Source organism: Carlito syrichta, unplaced genomic scaffold (genome assembly GCF_000164805.1).
Source record: "Carlito syrichta isolate Samal-C Ts95f unplaced genomic scaffold, Tarsius_syrichta-2.0.1 Scaffold165621, whole genome shotgun sequence".
NCBI lineage: Eukaryota > Metazoa > Chordata > Mammalia > Primates > Tarsiidae > Carlito > Carlito syrichta.
Genome location: NW_007109717.1, coordinates 354305 through 376063, shown reverse-complemented (window position 1 = coordinate 376063; position 21759 = coordinate 354305). Strand labels below are relative to the sequence as shown.

The 21759-nt window shown below is 45.4% G+C and overlaps 1 protein-coding gene across 3 annotated transcripts in view; it reads right to left on the bottom strand.

Annotated features, from left to right (window-relative positions):
• The window catches only part of ABCB10 (ATP binding cassette subfamily B member 10), a 33640-nt gene that overhangs the window by 846 nt on the left and 11035 nt on the right, over positions 1-21759 (bottom strand). For 2 of the 3 annotated variants that reach the window (XM_021709133.1, XM_021709132.1), the window contains 9 exons: positions 19985-20119; positions 18491-18637; positions 17835-17970; positions 12289-12384; positions 10873-11082; positions 7472-7551; positions 6173-6353; positions 3358-3401; positions 217-251 (listed from right to left, as the gene is read on the bottom strand). In XM_021709133.1, coding sequence (XP_021564808.1) covers positions 217-251; positions 3358-3401; positions 6173-6353; positions 7472-7551; positions 10873-11082; positions 12289-12384; positions 17835-17970; positions 18491-18637; positions 19985-20119 — 1064 coding nt within the window. The remainder of the gene's footprint in view (positions 1-216; positions 252-3357; positions 3402-6172; positions 6354-7471; positions 7552-10872; positions 11083-12288; positions 12385-17834; positions 17971-18490; positions 18638-19984; positions 20120-21759) is intronic. The other variant, XM_021709134.1, reaches the window with a different exon arrangement.

Below are 21759 nucleotides of genomic sequence, written 5' to 3'. Positions count from 1 at the left end.
CGTAAGCGTGTCTGAATTGGAACCAGAACCCTCAACTCATGACTCAATCTGCTTGCTGTCTCTCAACTGGCATGATTAATTCAGACTCTATCGTCTCAAAGGAAAAGGGGGAAAAGGCATATTCGGTCATACCACTTGGAAGTACAGAAATAAAAGTTTTTGGTGAAGGAAGAATGTGGTTCAATACAACTACACATATTATCAAGATATCCTCACCTGGTTGCTTCATCTAGGAGAAGAATTTTGGGATTCTAAAGAAAAAAATGTAAAGGAGAAGAAAAATAATTAGACACAAACTTCCAGCAATTAAAAAGATGAAATTCTTTATTTTTTATTTTATTTTTTGAGTAAAGGTCTCACTTTGTCACTTAGGCTGAAGTGCAGTGGCTTGATCATAACTCACTACAGCCTTGAACACCTGGGCTCAAATGATCCTCCCACCACAGCCTCCCAAGTAGCTGGGACTTCAGGCACATGCCACCACCACACTAAGTTTTTTTTTTTTTGGTAGAGACAAGGTCTTGCTATGTTGCCCAGGCTGGCCTCAAGCGCTCCTTCCACCTCGGCCTCTCAAAGTGCTGGGGATACAGGTGTGAGCCACCATGCTCAGCCGAAAGGAATGAAATTCTGACACATGCCACCATGTGGATGAACCTTGGAAACATGATCACATGCTGTACTATTTCATGTAAATGAAATGTTCAGAAGAGCACATCTAGAGACAGAAAGCAGGGCAGGGGTCACCCTGGGCTGGGGTCAATGGAAGAACTAAGGGAGGGGTGGTGTGTGGCTCCCAGAGGGTAGAGTCTCTGCTTGGGGTGATGAAAATGTCCTGAAATTAATTGTGGTAACAAGTGCATAACTGAATACACCAAAAGCCATTCAACTGTATAATTTAAATAGGTAAATTAGGTAACTGTATAATTTAAATAGGTAAATAGGTAAATGTGAATTTTATTGCGACAGTGCTTTTACAAGAAAAGAAAAACACCAACTCATATGTGTCTGTGTTAAGTACATAAATGGAAAAATTAGAGACAATTTTAAACCATTATTATAGTAATCATAAGACTGGATACTGTTTATAGCACAGTTTTATCCTGCTGAGTCCATCAACTAACATTGTGAGGCAGAAATCTAAAATAAGTAAGATATCGTCTATAACTCTCAAGGTCCTGCTTATAGTTTATTTAGAAATAACAAATGAACACACAAAACAATAAAAGTAAGCTGATGTAGATACATTAGTCTAGTTTTGCCTAGGAATCTATGCACAAGAAATGAAAACACACATTCCCACAAAAAACTGGATGCCGTTCATTTATAAATTATCACAATAGCCCAAAACTGGAAGTAACTCAGATGTCCATCAACAGATGAATGGATCCACAGATAAGGCACATGCAGACCACTCAGCAAAGAAAAAGGAATGAAGAATGATACCAGTTACACAATGGAGGAACCTAAGAAACGTCCTACCTGTACTAAGCAAAAGCAGCTTGCTGCCAAAGACCACACATCACCTGATGCTATTTATCCAAAACGCCCAGAAAAGCAAATCCAGACACAGAACGTGGACTCAGGCATCCTGGGGTGGGAGTGGGAATGGGGAAAGACTGCAGATGGCAGGAGCTCTCTCTTAGGGGTGGCAAGTGTGTTCTGAAACTGGATTATGTGTACAACCAACTCTGTAAATTTACTAAAAGTCACCAAAGTGTATGTTTGTACGTATGTATTTTTGAGGTGGAGTCCCACTCTGTCACCCAGGCTGAAGGGCAGTGGCATGATCTCAGTCACTGCAACCTCTACCTGCTGAGCTCAGGCAATCCTTCCGCCTCAGCCTTTCAAGTAGCTGGAACTACAGGTGCACGCCACTATGCCCCCAGTTCCTTTTTTTTTTTTTTAATTTATTGTAGAAATGAGGTCTCACCAAGCTGTCTAATCCCTGAGCTCAGGCAATCCTCTCACTTCAACCTCCCAAAGTGCTGGGATTATAGGCGTGAGCCACTGCGCCAGGCCTGAACTATACTTAAATGGATGAATTCTATGGCATGTAAATTATGTTCCAATAAAGTTTTTTTTTTTTTTTTTTAGTTGGAGTTTCACTCTGTCGCCCAGACTGGAGTGCAGTGGCCGCTCCCAGCTACCGCAGCCTCGACCTGCTGGGCTCCAGCGATCCTTCCGCCTCAGCCTTCCAAGTAGCTGGAACTACAGGCGCGCGCTACCACGCCCAGCTAAGTTTTTGATTTTATTGTAGAGATGAGGTCTCGCCAAGTTGCCCAGGTGGGTCTCGAACCCGTGGGCTCAGGCAATCCACTCACCTCAGCCTCCCAAGGTGCGGGATTACAGGCTGAACCACCGAGCCCGGCTGTTTGTTTTTTTAAAATCACCTATAAACCTGAGGAGAACAACTGTATAACACAGGGGAAGGCTATTATTTCCTTAAAAATAGAATGTCTGTAAAAAACACTAGCTGGGTGTGGTGGCACGTGCTTGTGCTCCCAGCTACTCAGGAGGCTGAGGCAGAAGGACCACCTGAGCCCAGGAAGTAGAGGCTCTGGCGAGCCATGATTGTGCCACAGCACTCCAGCTTGGGTGACAAAGTGAGACCCCAACTCAAAAGAAAAAATTGAGTGTCTATAAAGAGTACTAGCCAGGTGTGGTCCCACCTATTCGGGAGTTGAAGGCTGCAGAGAGCTGATTGTGCCACTGCACTTCAGCCTGGGCAACAGAGCAAACCCTGTCTCTAAACAAAAAATAAAAAATATAAAATTAGAATGTCTGACTTACAGCTAAAATGGTTCTTCCCTCTCCTCTTAGGCGTCTTGGCTAAGTACTTCAAGTCTGTACTATTTGCTTCAGCAGCTGATTATAGGTTATACATATATGCATGCTTGTACGGTTGTGATATTTTGACTGACAGTTACTGTTTCACTGGTTAGACTGTATGCTTCTTGATGGAAGGTCCATGTGGTACACTTCTCCCGCCAACAATCTCAGCACAGTATTGGGCTCCTGGTATCCAATAAACGCTCACGAACGTTAGACAACATGCGCCCAATGGAGCTACCAACTTTCACCAGAACTGCCACCCAGATGTCTACCTCCCTCCAAAAACCAAAACAAGGAAAAGGAAGAAGACAACTAGCAAATTACAAATTACAAGGTCCCTGATAAAAACAATACCAAAAGCGTCAAGATCATCAGTCTGGGACGGGGAGACACCTCTTATCAACAAGGGTGCGTGAATGAAGCATGTTTGTATACCTAACCCTTAACTGTACCCCACAATATCATCATAAAAAATATTGACTTAAAAAAAAAGAAAAAACATAAGTCAAGTAACTACAGGCTTACCTTAAGCAGAGCACGGGCAATTGCAATCCGCTGTTTCTGCCCACCTGACAAAGACATTTTAAAAAAGAAAGCTTTAACAAAAATTCTTGGTAATGGTTTTGATGGCAAATCACATAGCAGTTGGAAGGTAACTTCTTCCAGTCAGTCACAGCTGAAAAAGGTGACAGAACAGCAACCTGTTTTTCAAACATCTTGTTTCTCTATCAATCTCAAAATTAATAATAATAAAATTATCATAGCTAACATACACTGGGGATTCCTATATACCAGGCATTTTCTAAATGCATTACATGTATTATCTCATTTAATCTTTTTTTTTTTTTTTTTTTTTGAGTCGGAGTCTCACTCTGTCGCCCAGACTGGAGTGCAGTGGCACACTCCCGGCCACCACAGCCTCGACCTGCTGGGCTCTGGCGATCTTCCACCTCAGCCTTCCAAGTAGCCGGAACTACAGGCGTGCGCTACCATGCCCAGCTGAATTTTTTGATTTATTGTAGAGATGAGGCCTGGCCAAGTTGCCCAGGTGGGTCTCGAACCCACAGGCTCAGGCAATCCACTCACCTCAGCCTCCCAAAGCACGAGATTACAGGCTGAGTCACCGAGCCCGGCTTCATTTAATCTTAAAGTAAATCCTATGAGGCAGACCACATAATTACTCTCATTTTCCAGGTGAAAAACTGAGGCACAAAGTAACATGTCCAAGGCCTCATAGTTGGTAAGCAGTGGAGCCAAGATCTGAACCTACACAGTGCAAAGGGCTATACTTTTAATCACCACACAAACCTCCTCCCTACGCAGCACAGCAAGGAAACTAGGAACTCAAGGTCCTCGGAGGTTTCCAAAGAGTCCTTGAAATGTCTAGGAGCGAAGAGGCGTCAACAGTGAGGGACCGAACTCTCTGGTCCCACATGGTGGGGCCTGTTCTCTACACCCACCATTCTCAGACTGTCGCTTCTCTTTCCTGCCCTGAAGGCACTCACGGTCGTATGTGTTGATGGGTGACACTAGAAGCTACAAATGGAGCGAACCACTCTAGTCCCCTCCCCTTTTAAAACTCAAATTCTACTGAAAGGAAACAAACTGGGGTGACTGTGCGGGAAGGTGGGCAGGTCAAAGGTCAGCAGGAAGTCTGTGCTGATCCCTCCTCAGGCCGGCCTCACCCGTCCGCCTTCCGTCCCTCCAAGGACGTGGCTCCCAGGTCACGTCACACTCAGGGTCTCAGAGGGCTTACGCCTCCAGACTTCTGTGTCTTGTAAAACCCAATCCCATTTTGGGTGATAAAAACATGCCTTCTGGGTTGACTTTACTGGCTGAGCATACTTATCAGCAGGAAATGCTGGAACACAATTTTACTTCAACTAAGAGAAGTGCATCACCTACACCTGAAGCTGTGGTGCTGGTCAGGCTGCTCTCAAGCAGCAAACCAGTGTGTCCCAGGAGGCGAGTGAGGACGGAGATGCCCGAGTGCCCTCAGGGAGGTCTTAGAGCAGCCACCTGCTGGCTCTGGTCCCTCTGAGACATCCAGGGTGCCAATTAGTGTACTGAGAATCTATTGCTAAATGTCCTCTCTTCCTCCCAGAGAGCGAGGGTAGATGTGAACCTCTGGTTACTGCACTGTGAAATGGAGCTTGAGAACCCTGCAGGAGGGAAGGGAGGTGATGGGCTCATGGGACAAACCTCACACCTCAAGACTCAGTAATTTTGCTAGAAGCAGGCTCAACTGGTTTTCGGCCCAGTCGATTGGGTATGTTTCAGAGAGGCAGCAGCAGTTCACTTTTACACAGCAATGTGTAGTTCTACCCCAGAAAAGCCCAAATGTAGTTTTAAAAAAATCATACATAATAAGCGGAACACCTTTTTTAAGTTTTCTATGGTCTAACTCTAGGTAAAAAGTTTAGCGTTGGACAGGACTACCGTCCTAGGCCAGCCTACCAGCCTATACTCTCACAGAGAGGCACTCACCTGCGACTCAAGCACTTCCAGAGACAGGAGCTTGTGCTCTTACCAGAAAACAATATTCGTGATAAAAAAGAATGCCTGTATGTAACTGAACATTTATTTCTCTTTACACTCTACTCACTGGTGCCCCTTCTGCACTCCAAAGCAATACAAACTAAGTCTTCTCTTTACGTCCTAAAATACAGCACCACAACGTGATACAGCATGAAGCCAGACATCACAGCAAACAGCCCACTTTGCATCACAGTTGGAAGTCTGCTCAGCAAGTTATGACCCAGGGTCAGACCTGAACCACAGCCTGTTCTACACAGTCCTCAAGCTACGAATGCATTTTGCATTTTTAAAGAGTTGCTTTAAAAAACCCATAAAGGAAAATATGTGACAGAGGTCATATGTGGTCTATAAAACCCAAAATACTTTCTCTCTGGCTATTTACAGGAGTCTGTCGGCTGCTGGTCCAGTTTGTTGGCTGCTGGAAGAGCAAGCTAGGGAGGAAAGAACCCTTTTAGTTTCAGCTCTGTCCTGGTGCACATTCCTGACTCCTGTGCAGATCATCCAGCCACCCCATCTGTCTTACTTTCTACCATCTGTGGGTCTAAAGTTGCAAAACTCATCTTTTGTTCAGATGAGAAAAAGCTTGCTGAGGCTGAGTACTACACTCAATTGCGGGAACACCTTTGGGGTAGAAAGTGAAAAAAACCGAGTTTCCACATACAAGATTTTAGAAAGTGGTAAGGCTGGTTTCATAAACTCCAAGGATGAAGACCAAGTTTGGAAGTAAAATTGCAATGTGGAAATGTTTGGAGAGTTCTTAGGAGCGCTGAGTTTCTGCTACAAAGCAGCAACCCACACGCACCTGAGAGGAGCACTCCCTTCTCTCCAACCACAGTGTTGAAGCCCTGAGGGAAGTTCTGGATGAAAGCCAGTGCATTGGCCACGTCAGCCACTCTCGCCACCTGCTCGGCTGTCACGGAGGATGGGTCGTCCGCACCATAAGCAATGTTCTCGGCAATAGAGGAGGAAAACAAAATAGGCTCCTACAAATTGGAAATAAAACACAAATTTCAAACAGACTTTCGACATGCCTAGCAAATACAGTAGAGATTAGTACTCACATCCAAGGAACCATTAAAGTGCTCCCAAGAATACAGACTATTCTCTTGGTTTTCCTTCCTCATTCATCATAAATTCACCCCGCAGACTTTTTAAAAAATTCGCCTTTTACCATGAATTTTAACGGACTTTATCACGAGTAGTTCTCAGCACACTGCAGGCCATGAGACCCCAGGGCAAGCGGACACATGGCGGGAGCTTCGTAGCTGTGATTCCCCCGCCTGAGGATCGGGAGGTGCCGGGAAACCCCAAGCCCTCTGCACTTTCCAGCTGCCTGCCTCCCACTGGGGACAAGGGGAATCCATCTCTGGCTGCTACTTTTGGAAACACACACAAACCACGTGGTAGCATGACATTTTGACAGAATCCTGTGGAGTAGTCCTAAAAAGCAAGCCAACTGCCAGACTCTTTTCTCCGTCCCTTATAACACGAGCTGAGATCCCTACACCACTGACCACCCCATCACTGCCCGCCTGCCCTCACACCATGGAGTGAGGCAAGGGTAAGCTTAGTAGAGAGAGAGAGGTTCAGGAATGCGGGAGGAAGCTCTGGTTTGTCTGCTGCGCACACAGCTAGGCAATAAAAATAAAAACAGATGCAGCAACATTTCCCACTACAACTCTGCCTTGAAGTCTGCAACTTCCTTGCAAGGAGCCTTCCTTCTGGCTCTTACCACCATCTTTGCCTACTTCTCCCTGAAACCCGTTATGTAGGACAGTACACTGTGGCTGGTGACCACAGTGGGGGTTGGGAAGAATCAGTAAAAGCTTATGGCATATTCTCTCCACCCTCTAGACTCTAGTATTACTGAGTAATGTCAGGTCTTAGTGTTTGCTAAAAAGTCAATGCTTCAGCTGGTTCACGTAGAGGGCTTTTCAGGAAACAGCACTATTTACAAGCTAAACAATCTGCCATGTGAGATTAGTTTCATACATCTGGAAAACTTCCATTCCTTCTCTCTTGAGAAGTTCAAGACCAAGATAAAAGCAAATGACAAAAACAACTTTAAAGAAAGTGAAATGAACACGGTAGCCTCTCTTACCTGACTTACTGTCCCGATCTTGGATCTCAGCCAGACGGGACTGAGCTGACGGAGGTCATGGCCATCAAGACTGATAATTCCTTGTCGGGAGAAAAGGAAGGAGTCACTGAGTGTCATGGGGCTGATGACTAACACAGAAAGGACTCCGTGGAGAACTTCTGGACTCTGTTTTTTAAAGATTAAAAGTATACTCAAATCTCCAAGCAAAACCTAAAACCAGCATATTTTATAGAATATAAGAACTGAAAGGGACCGTCCTGATTGTCCAAGGCTACTGTCTACCTACAGTGGCTGGATGACCACCTCACCTAGTTCACCCATCCAGCTCACGTTCCTGTACCCCAAAGGTCGTGGAAATCTTGCCCAGATTCCCCAGAATGACTCAGGATCCCAACAGTAAGATGCCAAGCCTTGACTCATGAGAGAATTCTATGGGAGGAGGCAGTCCATGAGGTACCCGTTTGCGGCACAAATATTGGCAGGGGTGGCCCAGCTCTGAAGCTGGCATCCATGACAGTGGCTGCCTAATTCCGGAGCTTTCTAGCCACGCCTGTGTTAGCACATCCCTTGAAGGCCTGGCTATTGGGTGAATATCTGGGAATGTCCTAGAAGTTCAGCCTAGAATCTATTTTGCCAGTAGTTTCTTAGCTCTTTTATTACACCTTAAAATATCCATTTCTGGCTGGGCTTGGTGGCTCAGCCTGTAATCCCAGCACTTTGGGAGGCCAAGGTGAGTGGACTGCCTGAGCCTGTGGGTTCGAGACCAGACTGGGCAACTTGGTGAGACCTCGTCTCTACAATAACTAAAAAACTAGCTGGGCATGGTAGCGTGCACCTGTAGTTCCAACTACTTGGAAGGCTGAGGCGGAAGGATCACTAAAGCCCAGCAGGTCAACACTGGGGTGGCTGTGAGTGTGCCACTGCAATTCAGCCTGGGCGACAGAGTGAGACTCCAATTAAAAAAAAAATCCAGCCGGGTTCGGTGGCTCAGCCTGTAATCCCACACATTGGGAGGCTGAGGTGAGTGGATTGTCTGAGCCTGTGGGTTCGAGACCTACCTGGGCAACTTGGCGAGACCTCATCTCTACAATAAATCAAAAATTAGGCAGCTGTGGTAGCATGCACCTGCAGTTCCAGCTACTTGGGAGGCTGAGGCGCCAGAGCCCAGCAGGTCGAGGCTGCAGTGGCCAGGAGCGGCCGCTGCACTCTAGTCTGGGCAACGGAGTGAGACTCCAACTCAAAGAAAAAAAAATCCATTTCTGCATAAACTTAGTTGGAAGGGAATCTGTTACCTGCATCTAAGACTCCAGCTAATACCACGGGAGAGATTTCAAATAATTAGATGCTAATTCTGTTACCTTTGCTGACAAAATTCATTCTACACATTGATGGTACCCAACAATACTTGGAGATGTTGCCAATGGTGACAGCATAAGAAGTGCTTCTCAGTTAGTATTGTGGAATTATATAAGTCAGCTGGAACTTTCATGAACTGCAAAAACTTGAGGTTTCTGTCTAAAAAGTAGAGTCTTCTACAGACTACACATGGCAGAAGTTTAAGTGCAGTTTCCTTTCTCCTTGATTTATTTACTATGATGAAGAAACTAGAAGCTCAATATTTTTACTTGATTTGCATACACTTAACTAGGATTTCTTAAACTCAGAGTTTTACATCAAGTCAACAGTGAATCAAGACAGGAACTCCAGAAGCAAACTGTCGTGAAACCCATTTTAATGTAGGTGGTGATTCAGCGGGCCAGGATTCACAAGTCAAATAATCATCTGACACATAACTGGCTCTCATATTGTTTTGAATAAAAACAATCACAAAGACACAAAACATTCATTTTCAATTCATGATTTGATTTTTACTAGCAGTTGTTTGCTTGCTAACAAACACTGTCATTTTCTCAATCCAAAATCAGATCAATACACCTACAGAATATCTACTCCAGGCAGGATATAAAGAAGTAAAATAGCTGGGTTCGGTGGCTCAGTCTGTAATCCCATCACTCTGGGAGGCTGAGGCGAGTGGATTACCTAAGCCTGAGGGTTCGAGACCAGCCTGGGCAACTTGGCGAGATCACATCTCTACAATAAAATAAAAAATAGCCTGACGTGGTAGCATGCGCATGTGTAGTTCTGGCTACTCGGAAGGCTGAGGCGGAAGGATTGCCGGAGCCCATGAGCGTGCATGCCACTGCACTCCAGCCTGGGCGAAGGAGTGAGATTCCAACTCAAAAAAAAAAAGAAGTAAAATAATGTGTCCTTCACTCTTAGTGACACTATAATCCAGTTAAAAATAATACAACAGCCTGGACAACATAGTGAGATCTTGTCTTTACAAAACAATAGGAAAATTAGCTGGGGATGGTGGTGTGCACCTGTAGTCTCAGCTACTCGAGAGGGTGAGGTAGAATGCCTGAGCCCAAGGGGCTGAGGCTGCAACAAACATAATCACACCACTGCACTCTGGCCAGGGCAACAGAATAAGACCTGGACTCAAAAAAAGAGGCAGATACGTAAAAGTAAATAAAAACACATAAAAATAACATAGAAACCAGAATGAGAAAACTCAATTAAGAAAACCTCTCAAGGTGGGCTCACACCTGTACTCTCAGCACTTTGGGAGGCCAAAGTCGGAGAACTGCTTGAGCCCAGGAATCTGAGGTCAGCCTGGGCAACACAGCAAAACCTCGCCTGTACAAAAAAGCTGTATAGGTGTGATGGCGTGTGCTCCTCAGGAGGGCTGAGGTAGGCGTGCCACTGCACTCCTGCCCTATGTGGCAGCAGGCCCGCAACTCAAAAAGAAAGAAAACCTCTCAAGAGAGTGACAGAGCAACAGTCACATCGGATGCCACCGACCTCCAAGCGAACCGCCTTCACAATCAGCACAGAACACACCTCAGGCAGCAGCAGAGGCTTCTGAAGGAGCGCCACAGGGCTCTTGCACCCAGCACACGACAATCAGCACAGAACACACCTCAGGCAGCAGCAGAGGCTTCTGAAGGAGCGCCACAGGGCTCTTGCACCCAGCACACGACAATCAGCACAGAACACACCTCAGGCAGCAGCAGAGGCTTCTGAAGGAGCGCCACAGGGCTCTTGCACCCAGCACACGCGCGGGCCCGAACGCTACTCCTGAGGGCCGCTGTGGGAGGGACATTCAGCAGCACGCGAGGCCCCTTCTGGGTCCTGAGCAGTCTTGCCCGCCCTTCCCCCAGCATGCGAGATGAGGAGGTGGAATTCGGGACGTCACTACGGACTTGGAGAGGCAGCACACAAAACACACAAAGTGCCTGTTGGGACTCTCCTGACGGGCGGGGCCCGCAGAGTCTGATCCTCTCCCAGGAGGAGGGCTCAGGAGAGGCCCCCGCGCCCCAGCGTGGTGAAGCACTTACCAGAAAGGGGGTCATACAACCTCAGGAGGAGCGAAACCACTGTCGACTTGCCAGAACCACTTGGGCCAACCAGTGCGGTGACAGATCCCGATGGGATGGAAAGGCTGAAATCCTGGAATATGGGCATCTCCGGGCGAGCCGGATAGGCAAAGTGCACGTTCTTAAACTCCAAAGCACCCTGGAAGCTTTTCTCATTTAAGATGACCCCCTCTGAAACACAAGATGGAAAACTCATCAAGTAAAGCGAAAAGCGCAGCCACAGCTGGACTCAGTTCTCCTGTCTGTGGACGGAGGGCCCCACCAAACGGGTCCTGGAGTATGAGCGCTTCACGGACAAGTCAGGAAGCAGGTCCTCATCTAGATCTTACCACATGCCAACTCTGCACCTGCGATGTACAAGGCACTATACATACATGATTTATTTGAGCCTTACAACCCTGAGAGGTAGAAATTACAATTCCAATTACACTGATGAGAACACCGAGAACCACAGACAACAGCCTGCCCCAAGCTTACAAGCGGCAGAGTTAAGGCTAGTGCTTGGAGCAGTCTGCTCTCAAATCTAATGGCCTTTTACCTATGCCCCCTCACCCACCCACCATGTACCTCTGTGTAGCCCCCATGGTCCAGAATTTATCTCACCCACCCGAAAGAAACGTGTTGAAAGAATCACGAAAGCTGGGCTCGGTGGCTCAGCCTGTAATCCCGCGCCTTTGGGAGGCTGAGGTGAGTGGATTGCCTGAGCCCGCGGGTTTGAGACCCACCTGGGCAACTTGGCAAGACCTCATCTCTACAATCAATAAAAAAATTAGCCGGGCGTGGGAGCGCGCCTGTAGTTCTGGCTATTTGGAAGGCTGAGGCGGAAGGATCGCCGGAGCCCAGCAGGTCGAGGCTGCGGTGGCCGGAAGCAGCCATGCACTCTAGTCTGGGTGACAGAGTGAGGCTCCAACTCAAAAAAAAAAAAAGAAAGAAAGAATCACGAATAGGGAAGTGCTGCACAACAGCCACAGAACTGGAGGGGACCGGGACCACAGCTAGTTGGCCCAGGCCCCACAGCTCCAGGGAAGTTGTTGGTAGGAAGCAAAGAGGTGGCTCTAGCCAAGGAGCACTAGTATCCTCCAATCTGTCCCGAAATGCAAAAGAACAGAGAGGCTTTTCCCTGCATGACTGCACCTCCTTAAACAGCCATTTGGGGGATTGGCCAGGGCCCTTCCGGTCACGCCCCAGGACATTCCGGCTCTCACCCTGTTGGTGTCCTTTCTCACCTTCCTAGGAAATCGGCCCTTTCTCTGCTGCACCATGGGGATCCCATCTGGTTGTACTTGTCCCTCACAGGCAAGGCCAGAGCTGGTCTGCCTGCACAAAGCCACCTCTGTTTAACCCCAGCAAAGAACAGTGATCCCATTTCAGACTCACCACTAAAGGGCAGCTTGGGCTCTCTCTCCAGAAGCTCCCAGAGGCGCCCCCCGGCGCCCAGTCCTTTCATCAGCTCAGAGTAGAAAGAGCTCAGGCCTGAGGATGAGAAGCAGAATCCACACTGTCATCCACATCAGGACCAGCCAAGGCTCCTCCCATCCCTCAAGGGTAGTGACAATAACTTGTTTCTACTTTAACAGCTCGCTCTCTCTCTCTCTATCTATAGAGTCAAGGTCTCACAGGGGCACGATCACAGCTCATCACAGCCTTGAGCTCCTGGGCTCAGGTGATCCCTCTGCCTCCCAAGTAGCTGGGACTGCAGATGCATGCCACCACACTTGGCTAATCTTTATTTTACTTTTGTAGAGACGAGGTCTTGCTATGTTGCCTAGGTTGGTCTCGAACTCCTGGGCTCAAGCAATCCTCTTGCCTTGGCCTCTCAAAGTGCTGGGATTAAAGGCATGAGCCTCCAGGTCTGATTACCAGTTTCTTTCAAAAATTAATTAGACAGCTGCCTGGAAATTGACATTGAGAACTCTGTCTCATATCCTAGCTTTCCTCTGGCTTCTCCAATTTCATGAACACAACTTTCATAGACTAAAGACTGAAAAAGAACATGGTTAGTGCCAAATACCCCAGCAACCTCTTTTTAAAGTCAGGTTTGAATCATGATTTAATTAACAACTTAAACTCTAAGTACAATGGTATATGCCAAATGTGAGGACATATATTTGTAACAGTTTCCCTGAGGATGCTGAAAAAAAGGCAATTCAAATATTCTATGGTATGGATATTTCTTCAAGAAACAATGGACTAAAACCTTCAGGTTGAATTAAAAATGCATTGGGCAAAAATAGACCCACACAAATATCATTAGCTAATCTTTGACAGAAAAGCAAAGGCTACAGAGAATAAGCAATGAAAAACAAAGAAGTGGGCTAGGTACAATGACTCACTTCTGCTATCCCAGCGCTTTGGGAGTCTGAGGCAGGAGGATGGCTTGAGCCCAGGAGTTCAAGACCAGCCTGGGCAATATAGTGAGACCTCATCTATACAAAAAAAAATAAAAAAATTAGCCAGGTATGGTGGCACACACCTGCAGTCCCAGCCACTCAGGAGGCTAAGGCATAAGGATCACTTGAGCTCAAGAGTTTGAGGTTGCAGTGAGCTGTGATTATAATACTGCACACTCCAGCCTGGGTGACAGAGACAGATCTTGACTCAAAAAATAAAATTTAAAAAAAGATTTTTTCTGAGTTGAAGTCTCACTCTGTCACCCAGGCTGGAGTGCAGTGGCAGGCTCATGGCCACTGCTACCTCGACCTGCTGGGCTCAGGCAATCCTTCTGCCTCAGCCTTTCCAAGTAGCTGGAACAACAGGCTTGTTCCACCACGCTCAGTTAATTTTTTGGATTATTGTAGAGATGAAGTCTTGCGGTGTTGCCCAGGCTGGTCTTGAACCCATGGGCTCAGGCAATCCTCTTGCCTCCACCTCCCAAAGTGCTGGGATTATAGGCGTGAGTCACTGCACCTGGCTATAAATAAAACAAAAAGAAGCAAAGGCAATACAATGGAAGCATGATGGCAATACAAGCACCGTCTCTTAAACAAACGGTTCTGGAATGATTGGACACCCACATGCAAACAAGGAATCTAGACACAAACCTTACAAAAGTGGTCTTTTACAAAAATTAACTTAAAATGAACCTTAGACCTAAATGTAAAATGTAAAACCATAAACTCCTAGAAGACAACATAGGAGAAAGTGTAGACAACCTTGAGTTTGGCCATGACTTTTCAATACAATACCAAAGGTACAATCCATGAAAGAAAATGATAAGCTAGACTTCATTAAAATTAAGATTTTTCTGCTCCAAAAGACAATGTCAAAAGGGCCACAGACAGGGAGAATATATTTGTAAAAGACATATTTGATAAAGGACTGTTATCCAAAACATACAAAGAACTCTTAAAACTCAACAAGAAAACAAAAAGCCTGATTTAAAATGGGGCAAATTATCTGAACAGACACCTCACCAAAGAAGATGCAGAGATAGTAAACAGACATATGAAAAGACGCTCAACATTGTATGTTACCAGGAAACGGCAAACTAAAACAACAAATTACTACCCACCTATTGGAATGGCTCAAATCCAGAACACTGACACCACCAGACGCTGGCAAAGATATGGAGCAAGAGGAACTCTCACTTGTTGCTGGAGGTAATGCCAAAGGGCACAGCCACTTTGGAAGGCAGCCTGGCAGAGTCTTACAAAACTACATATATTTTTATCTTCCAATCCAGCAACTACGCTCCTTGGTATTTACCAGATGAGCTGAAAACTTATGTCTCCACGAAAACCTGCACACGGATGTTTAAGCAGCTTTATTTACAACTGCCAAATTTGGAAGCAACCAAGATGTCCTTAGTAGGTGACCGGATAAACAAACTGTGGAATAGCTAGACAATTGGATATCATTTACCACTAAATATAAATGAACTATCAAGCCATGAAAAGACACGGAGGACTCTTAAATGCATATTTCTTAAAAAAAAAAAAAAAAAAAAAAAGAGAAAGCCAATATGAAGGCTATACATTATATGATTCCAAGTGTATGACATTCTGAAAAAGGTAAAAGCATGGAGACAGTAAAAAGGTCAGTGGTTGCCAGGGGCTGGGGGGAGGGAGGGATGAATAGGTGGAGAACAGAGAATTTTTAGAGAAGTTCAACTATTCTGCATGACACCATCATGGTAGATATATGTCATGAGACATTTGTCAAAGTCCACAGAATGCACAACACCAAAAGTGAACACTGATGTAAACTACAGACTCTGGTGATGACAACATGTCGTGTCGGTGTAGGTTTGTTACCTACAACAGATGGACACTCTGGTGGGGACGATTGATAGTAGGAAAGGTTATGCATGTGCCAGGGCAGGACGTATATGGGAAATCTCCACTCAATTTCGCTGTGAACCTAAAAATACTTTCAAAAACAAAGGCTATTAATTTTTAAAAAGAAAAGGAGAAAGAAAGGAAGAGAGGGAGAAAGAAAGAAGAGAAAAAAGGAAAGCGTCTAATATAGTTTAACACGGTAAAGAATATTGACTTTGGAAAACAAAAACAAAATAGTCCTGAATAAACAAATGTGGTCTCTCTTAGCTGGACATGTGGCATGTACCTGTTGTCCCAGCTACTTTGGAGGCTGAGATGAGAAGCACACTTGAGCCCAGGAGCTCAAGGCTATAGTGAGCTATGGTCGCACCATTACACTCCAGCTTGGGCAACAGAGCAAGACCACATCCTTAAAAAAAAAAGTGGTCTCTCATGCTACAATGTAGACAAACTTTGAAAACATGATGCCAAGTGTAAGAAGCTAAACACAAAAAGACACACTGTATGATTCCATTGATATGAAACATCCACAATAGGCAAATATAAAGACAGAAAGTAAACTGGGGTTGCCAGGGGCTGGCAGGAGAGTGTAATGGAGACAGACTGCTTAATGAGTTTTTTTGGGGGGATAATAAACTGTTCAGAACAAGGCAGAGGTAGTGGTTGCACAATATTATCAATGTACTGAATGCCACTGAACATGAAAAGGGGTGAATGTTGCTTTTCTTCAAGCAGTACTTCCGATTTCCTCTTAGTAGAAAATGTGCTTAGAATCATTGGGGTTAGCCGGGCTCGGTGGTTCAGCCTGTAATCCCGCACCTTTGGGAGGCTGAGGTGAGTGGACTGCCTGAGCCTGCGGGTTCGAGACCCGCCTGGGTAGGCGAGACCTCATCTCTACAATAAATAAAAAAATCAGCCGCATGTGGTAGTGTGCGCCTGTAATTCTGGCTACTCGGAAGGCTGAGGCGGAAGGATCGCTGGAGCCCAGCAGGTCGAGGCTGCGGTGGCCGGGAGCGGCCACTGCACTCCAGTCTGGGCGACAGTGTGAGACTCCAACTCAAAAAAAGAATAATTGGGGTTTTTGGCCCCAGTACACTGCTTTAAGCATAAACCAATATAAAAATTCTTACTTATTTAATAAAACAGGATTTCTTGCATTGATAACTCATTATAGAATTACTTTCAATAGTGTAAAGGCATAAACTTACTTTAATATTACGAAAGCGTTTAAAATCCAATCAACTTGTGGAATTAAAAGTTCCATCACCTTAAGTGCCTGTCCATGTTGTAAAAAAAAATGCAGAGAAACTGATGGCACTAGAGCCCCACTGATCTACCTAAACTTTCACTCCTCCATCCTTGCACCAGAGGGCAGCTCTTAAGACAGCTGACCTGAGTCGCAGGCTGGCCTGGGGTTAAGAAAGCCAAGTTGCCCAACCTCTGCACACACAGAAAGCCTTGGAAGCACCTTCTACAACTAGTGGCAGTAACTGACTACCAATGACCAGAACTGTGCTTTCCAGTCCATTTCTGCGCAAGGCTCAGCTGTGAATTTGTCCCTTGTGAAAGGTGATGGCCGAACAACCACAAACAAACACAGCTTCTATCATGTTAAATGGTCTGGAGGAAGGAAGAAAAAGAGGAAGAACTAAAAGAGCATGCCATATGTGGCAGAAAATCTAAAATTAAAAGAAGTCAGGGAAGACACCTGACTGTGGAGTATGACCAGAAAAGCCAGAGAGGGGAGGTGGGGCAAGTGAGACCCTAAGGCAGGACCAAAGATTTAGAGGAGTAGGACCATGATGGGATGTGGAGTCCTTCAGCCCAGGAGACTCCACCCAGGAGATGGAGAGAAAGAAGCCATCCCATCCACGGGTCCTCCTGAACCAACTGCCCTCATGATTCCCAAACCACTCAGCAACCCAAAACACCTCGATCAGGTTTTTCTTCAAGACCAGCCAGCAAACCTAAAATGCTCTTTTGAGGGGCCTCTGCAAATCTTATTCCAGAAAAAAATCCTCTCTTGCCTGTAGCGGTCTAAGAAAACGCCTCTACTTTTCAATCATTAGACACAAAACCCTGAAAATAAAACTTGCCAGTTGAGGTGATACCATAGGATACCCGAAGACAGTCCTTTAATCAGACCTCATAATCTTTCCAACTCAGTTTTCAAAGACAGGAAGGAAAACAAAAATCAGGAGATGATTTGTCCCATGGTGACGGGGATACAGAAAAGGTACAGAAAAAAGGTAGAAAACTTCGCAGACTACACGCAGCTTTGGCACCAAGGTCCTTGCTTCCCTTTACCCAAGAATGAACAACAAAAGCTAAATGAAGAGATTCTTGACAAAAGCAAGCAACTCTGTTTCATGTGCTTTATATGAATCATTCATAAATATTTTTTGGCTGAGGCAGGAGGATCACCTGAACCCAGGAGGTCGAAGCTATGATGAACCATGATATGCCACTGCACTCCAGACTGAACAACAGAGACCTCAACTCAAAAGAAAAGCCCCGAAATCGGAATAATATATTCTAGAAAACAGTTAATTGATAAGAGGTAGTGACATGAGAGGTCCATTTCTATTTTGAAAGCAATGCCCTGATTTTAATTGGAAACTCCTCAGGCCTATTTAAAATAAATACCTCCAATGCTTACTCCAACCCAGAAGGCATACATGAGGAAGGAAGAAAGTTCACCCATGGTCATGTGGGCACTGCCCATCAACAGCCCTCCTTTGTACAGGACAGCCAGCACAATCAGGTTCCCAGAGAGTCCGGTCTGCCAAGGGAAGAGAACACAGAAGTGAGGTGGGAACTAAAGGCCCGGAATGAAAAAGTAGGAATATAACCTGCAGTGTCCTTTTTACATTTACTTGACACAGCAAGATTCTTCCAAAATATTACATATCACCTGAGTTTCAAAGTAAACAGTGCTTTTGAAATATCACAATATTGAAGAAGATACTAATCACCACAAAAATCTAAAAGCTAACTCACCCATCAGATTCCCATCAATCTACTCAGTTTGCAAAGGAAAAAAGTAATATTAATAAAGATGCCTTCCCTAACTAGGGAACCAATACATATCTATTGGATGTGTTTATCTATTATCCTGAGATATTCTGGGCAAGGACACCAGCCTGAATAGCTGGTGTCTTCACAAAATATTTCAAGTAATGTCATTCTTAGACTTGAGGTAGAATAAAATTATTTCCTACGTATACCAAGAGCCGCAGAACAAAATGCTCTCATACTCCTAATATCTGCCCTTTTAAGTCTTTCCAAAACGATCTGCTTACTGCTCCGAAAAAGCCAGCCCGAGCGAGCGCCTCCCTCTGAGCCAGCTGCATCACCGAGTCCACCTTGCCGGAGTACTTCTGGATTTCAATCATCTCCTTTCCAAAAGCTCGAACGGTTCTCATGTTTCCGATACGCTCCTCAGCCAGCTGGGAGATAATACACACACTTCAGAGGAGGAGGGCACACCTTACGAGTGTCTAGGAGTAAAATGTGGCTCATGTTTTGGAGACTGTCAATAAAAAGCTGCTCTTGAGGCACAACTAAGTTAAAAAAGTGGCAGAGTACACAGAACAATGCTATGTTTGGGAAAAAAAAAACCTATACCCACATGCATCAGATAGACAGACAGAAAAACAGGAGAGTAGGTTTGATGCAGAAACATATTTTTTACAGAGAAAAAGAAAGAATGAATAGACCCCAAATGTTATTAATGTTAATTCTGAAAGACACAGTAGCTTTTCTCTCTTTATATTTTTTAATTTTTCAATGATAAACACATGGTTTTTGTACCATGAAAATATGCTATTTTTAATTTTTAAAAAGGTAACATTGCACAGCACTCATTGCAAAGCCAGCTTTATCAAATTAACAAAAGATACAGTGTCATCTAATAACTGTTTTTATATATTTATTCTTTTGAGTTGGAGTCTCACTCTGTCGCCCAGACTGGAGTGCAGTGGCCACCACAGCCTTGATCTGCTGGGCTCCGGCGATCCTTCTGCCTCAGCCTTCCGAGTAGCCAGAATTATAGGCACCCGCTACCATGCCCAGCTGATTTTTTGACTTATTGTAGAGATGAGTTCTCGCCAAGTTGCCCAGGCAGGTCTTGAACCCGCGGGCTCAGGCAATCCACTCACCTCAGCCTCCCACAGCACGGGATTATAGGCTGAGCCACCGAGCCCGGCTCTAATAACTATTTTTAAATGTGATTAGCTTTTCTGTCCTATAAGAGATAGTGATTGTAAGAAGTGAGACACTTAACCAGGTGCAGGGACTCACACCTGTAATCCCACACTCTGAGAGGCCAAGGCTGGAGGGCTACTTGAGCCCAGGAGTTCGAGACCAGCTCAGACAACATAATGAGATGTCATCTCTACAAAAAATTAAAAAATTAGCTGGCCATGGTGGTATAAATAGCCCCAGCTATTTGGGAGGCTGAGTTAGAAGGATCGCTTGAGCCCAGGAGGTCGAAGCTGCAGTGAGCCATGATTGAATCACGGCACTCCAGACTGGGCAACAGAAAAAGAGACTTTGACTCAAAAAACAACAAACAAACAAAACAAACAAACAAAAAACTGGTGAGAACTTCATACAATGTTTAGTCTAGTTGAATCTGATATATAAATAGAAATCTAGTTGAGATGGTGGAGCAGTTCATTTCTGGGATCTTGGGGTCTAACGTAAGAACAGGAAGGTACTTAGGGTCTGTCCTTTAGCACCTTGACTCTGAGCGTGTACTATAGGAGACCACAAGGACAGGAAGGAGCCTTTACCTGAGTGGCTTGTGCCAGGGAATCCTGTGTGACTTTGGTCAGTTTCCGTAGATATCGTCCATAAATCACAGCAATGATGGACATTGGAGGCACCACACTCAAAACAAAGGTGGCCAGATTAGGTGAGACAAAAAACTGTCAAAAACAAAAAGTCAAGAGGTATTTGTTATATAAAGTAGCAGGTCATTCTCACTTACTACTACAGGGGTTTGTGTCTTTGCGCAAGTTTGCAGGTGCTACCTCCAAACATTCTGTTTTAGTGGAACTTTTCAGACATCCCTAATCTTCACAAAACTTTAAGAATATTCAGCATGGCACACAGAAGTAATGTGGCAGGGCAGGCGTGGTGGCTCGCATCAGTAATCCCAGCACTTTGGGAGGCTGGGGTGACATGATCACTCGAAGCTCGGAGTTAAAGCTCAGTCTGGGCAATATAACAAGACCTTGTCTTTGCAAAAATATAAAATATTGGCCAAGTGTGTTGGTGGCACATATCTGCAGTCCCAGGTACTCAGGAGGCTGAGGCAGGAAAATCACTTGAACCCAGGAGTCTGAGGCTATAGTGAGCTATCATCACATCACTGCACTTCGGTCAGGGCAAAAGAGTAAGGTCTTGTCTCAAAAAAAGGAATGACAGAGTGCTGAGGAAAGGATCCTCAAACCAATACTACATCTATTAGACTGTAAGGCTCTGTAACAGCGCAGGAGGAGTCCAGCAGGGAGGCCTGTTCCACTCCATGCTGCCAGATCACACCAGGAGCTCTGCATTTAAGTCTGAATCACCTCCAAGCACTGAACAACCAGAGCAGCGAGTTCCACTGAAATGATCAAGAAGGCGGAAAATCCCGTCTCACATGACAAACAGCCGAAGGAGGACCTGGAGACACAACTGACAAGCAGGTAGTCAAAGCTGCTTTCCTGGCCCACGGACTGAAATCAACGGAATCGGCAAAGATGAGCTTCCAACAAACAGAGCTGCTCAAAGAAGAACCCAACTTCTAGAGGTAACAGGCTTTCCTGTCAACCCTGTACTTTGGTGATTGTATTTGAAGTGGCATTGGCACCTAATCTACCAAACCTCAGATGCACAGAAAATAGTACAATCACCGTTGGGTGTGTTGGTGCACACCTGTAGTCCCAGCTACTTGGGAGCCTGAGACTGGAAGATTGCTTGAGCCCAGGAGTTTGAGGCTGCAGTAAGCCTTAATTGTGCCACTGCACTCTAGCCTGAACAACAGCGTGAGAACCCAACTTTAAAAAAGAAAAACAGTACAATCCAAGTATAAACAAGCTCTACTAAAGTGCAAAGAAAAGTTGCAGGCAGGTGGGGCGTGGTGGCTCAAGCCTGTAATTCCAGCACTTTGGGAGGCTGAGGTGAGAGGATTGCCTGAGCTCAGGGGTTCGAGACCAGCCTGGGCAACGTGGTGAGACCTCATCTCTACAATACATTAAAAAATAAGCCAGGTGTGGTAGTGCACACCTGTGGTTCCAGCTACTTGGAAGGCTGAGGCGAAAGGATCGTCTGAGCCCAGCAGGTTAAGGTTGCTACGGCCGTGAGCATGCCACTGCACTCCAGCCTGGGCGACAGACAGAGAGACTCCAACTCAAAAAATAAATAAATAAATAAATGTTTCAGGCTGAAATTAAGGTAGTAGATAGATCAACCATTAGTTTAGTCAATTACTCATTCAGTAAGTTATTACTGGGTGCTTACACACAGCGAGCTCTGTTCCCAGCACATGGGGGATAACCGACCCCGAGGAGTGTTCTTTTTT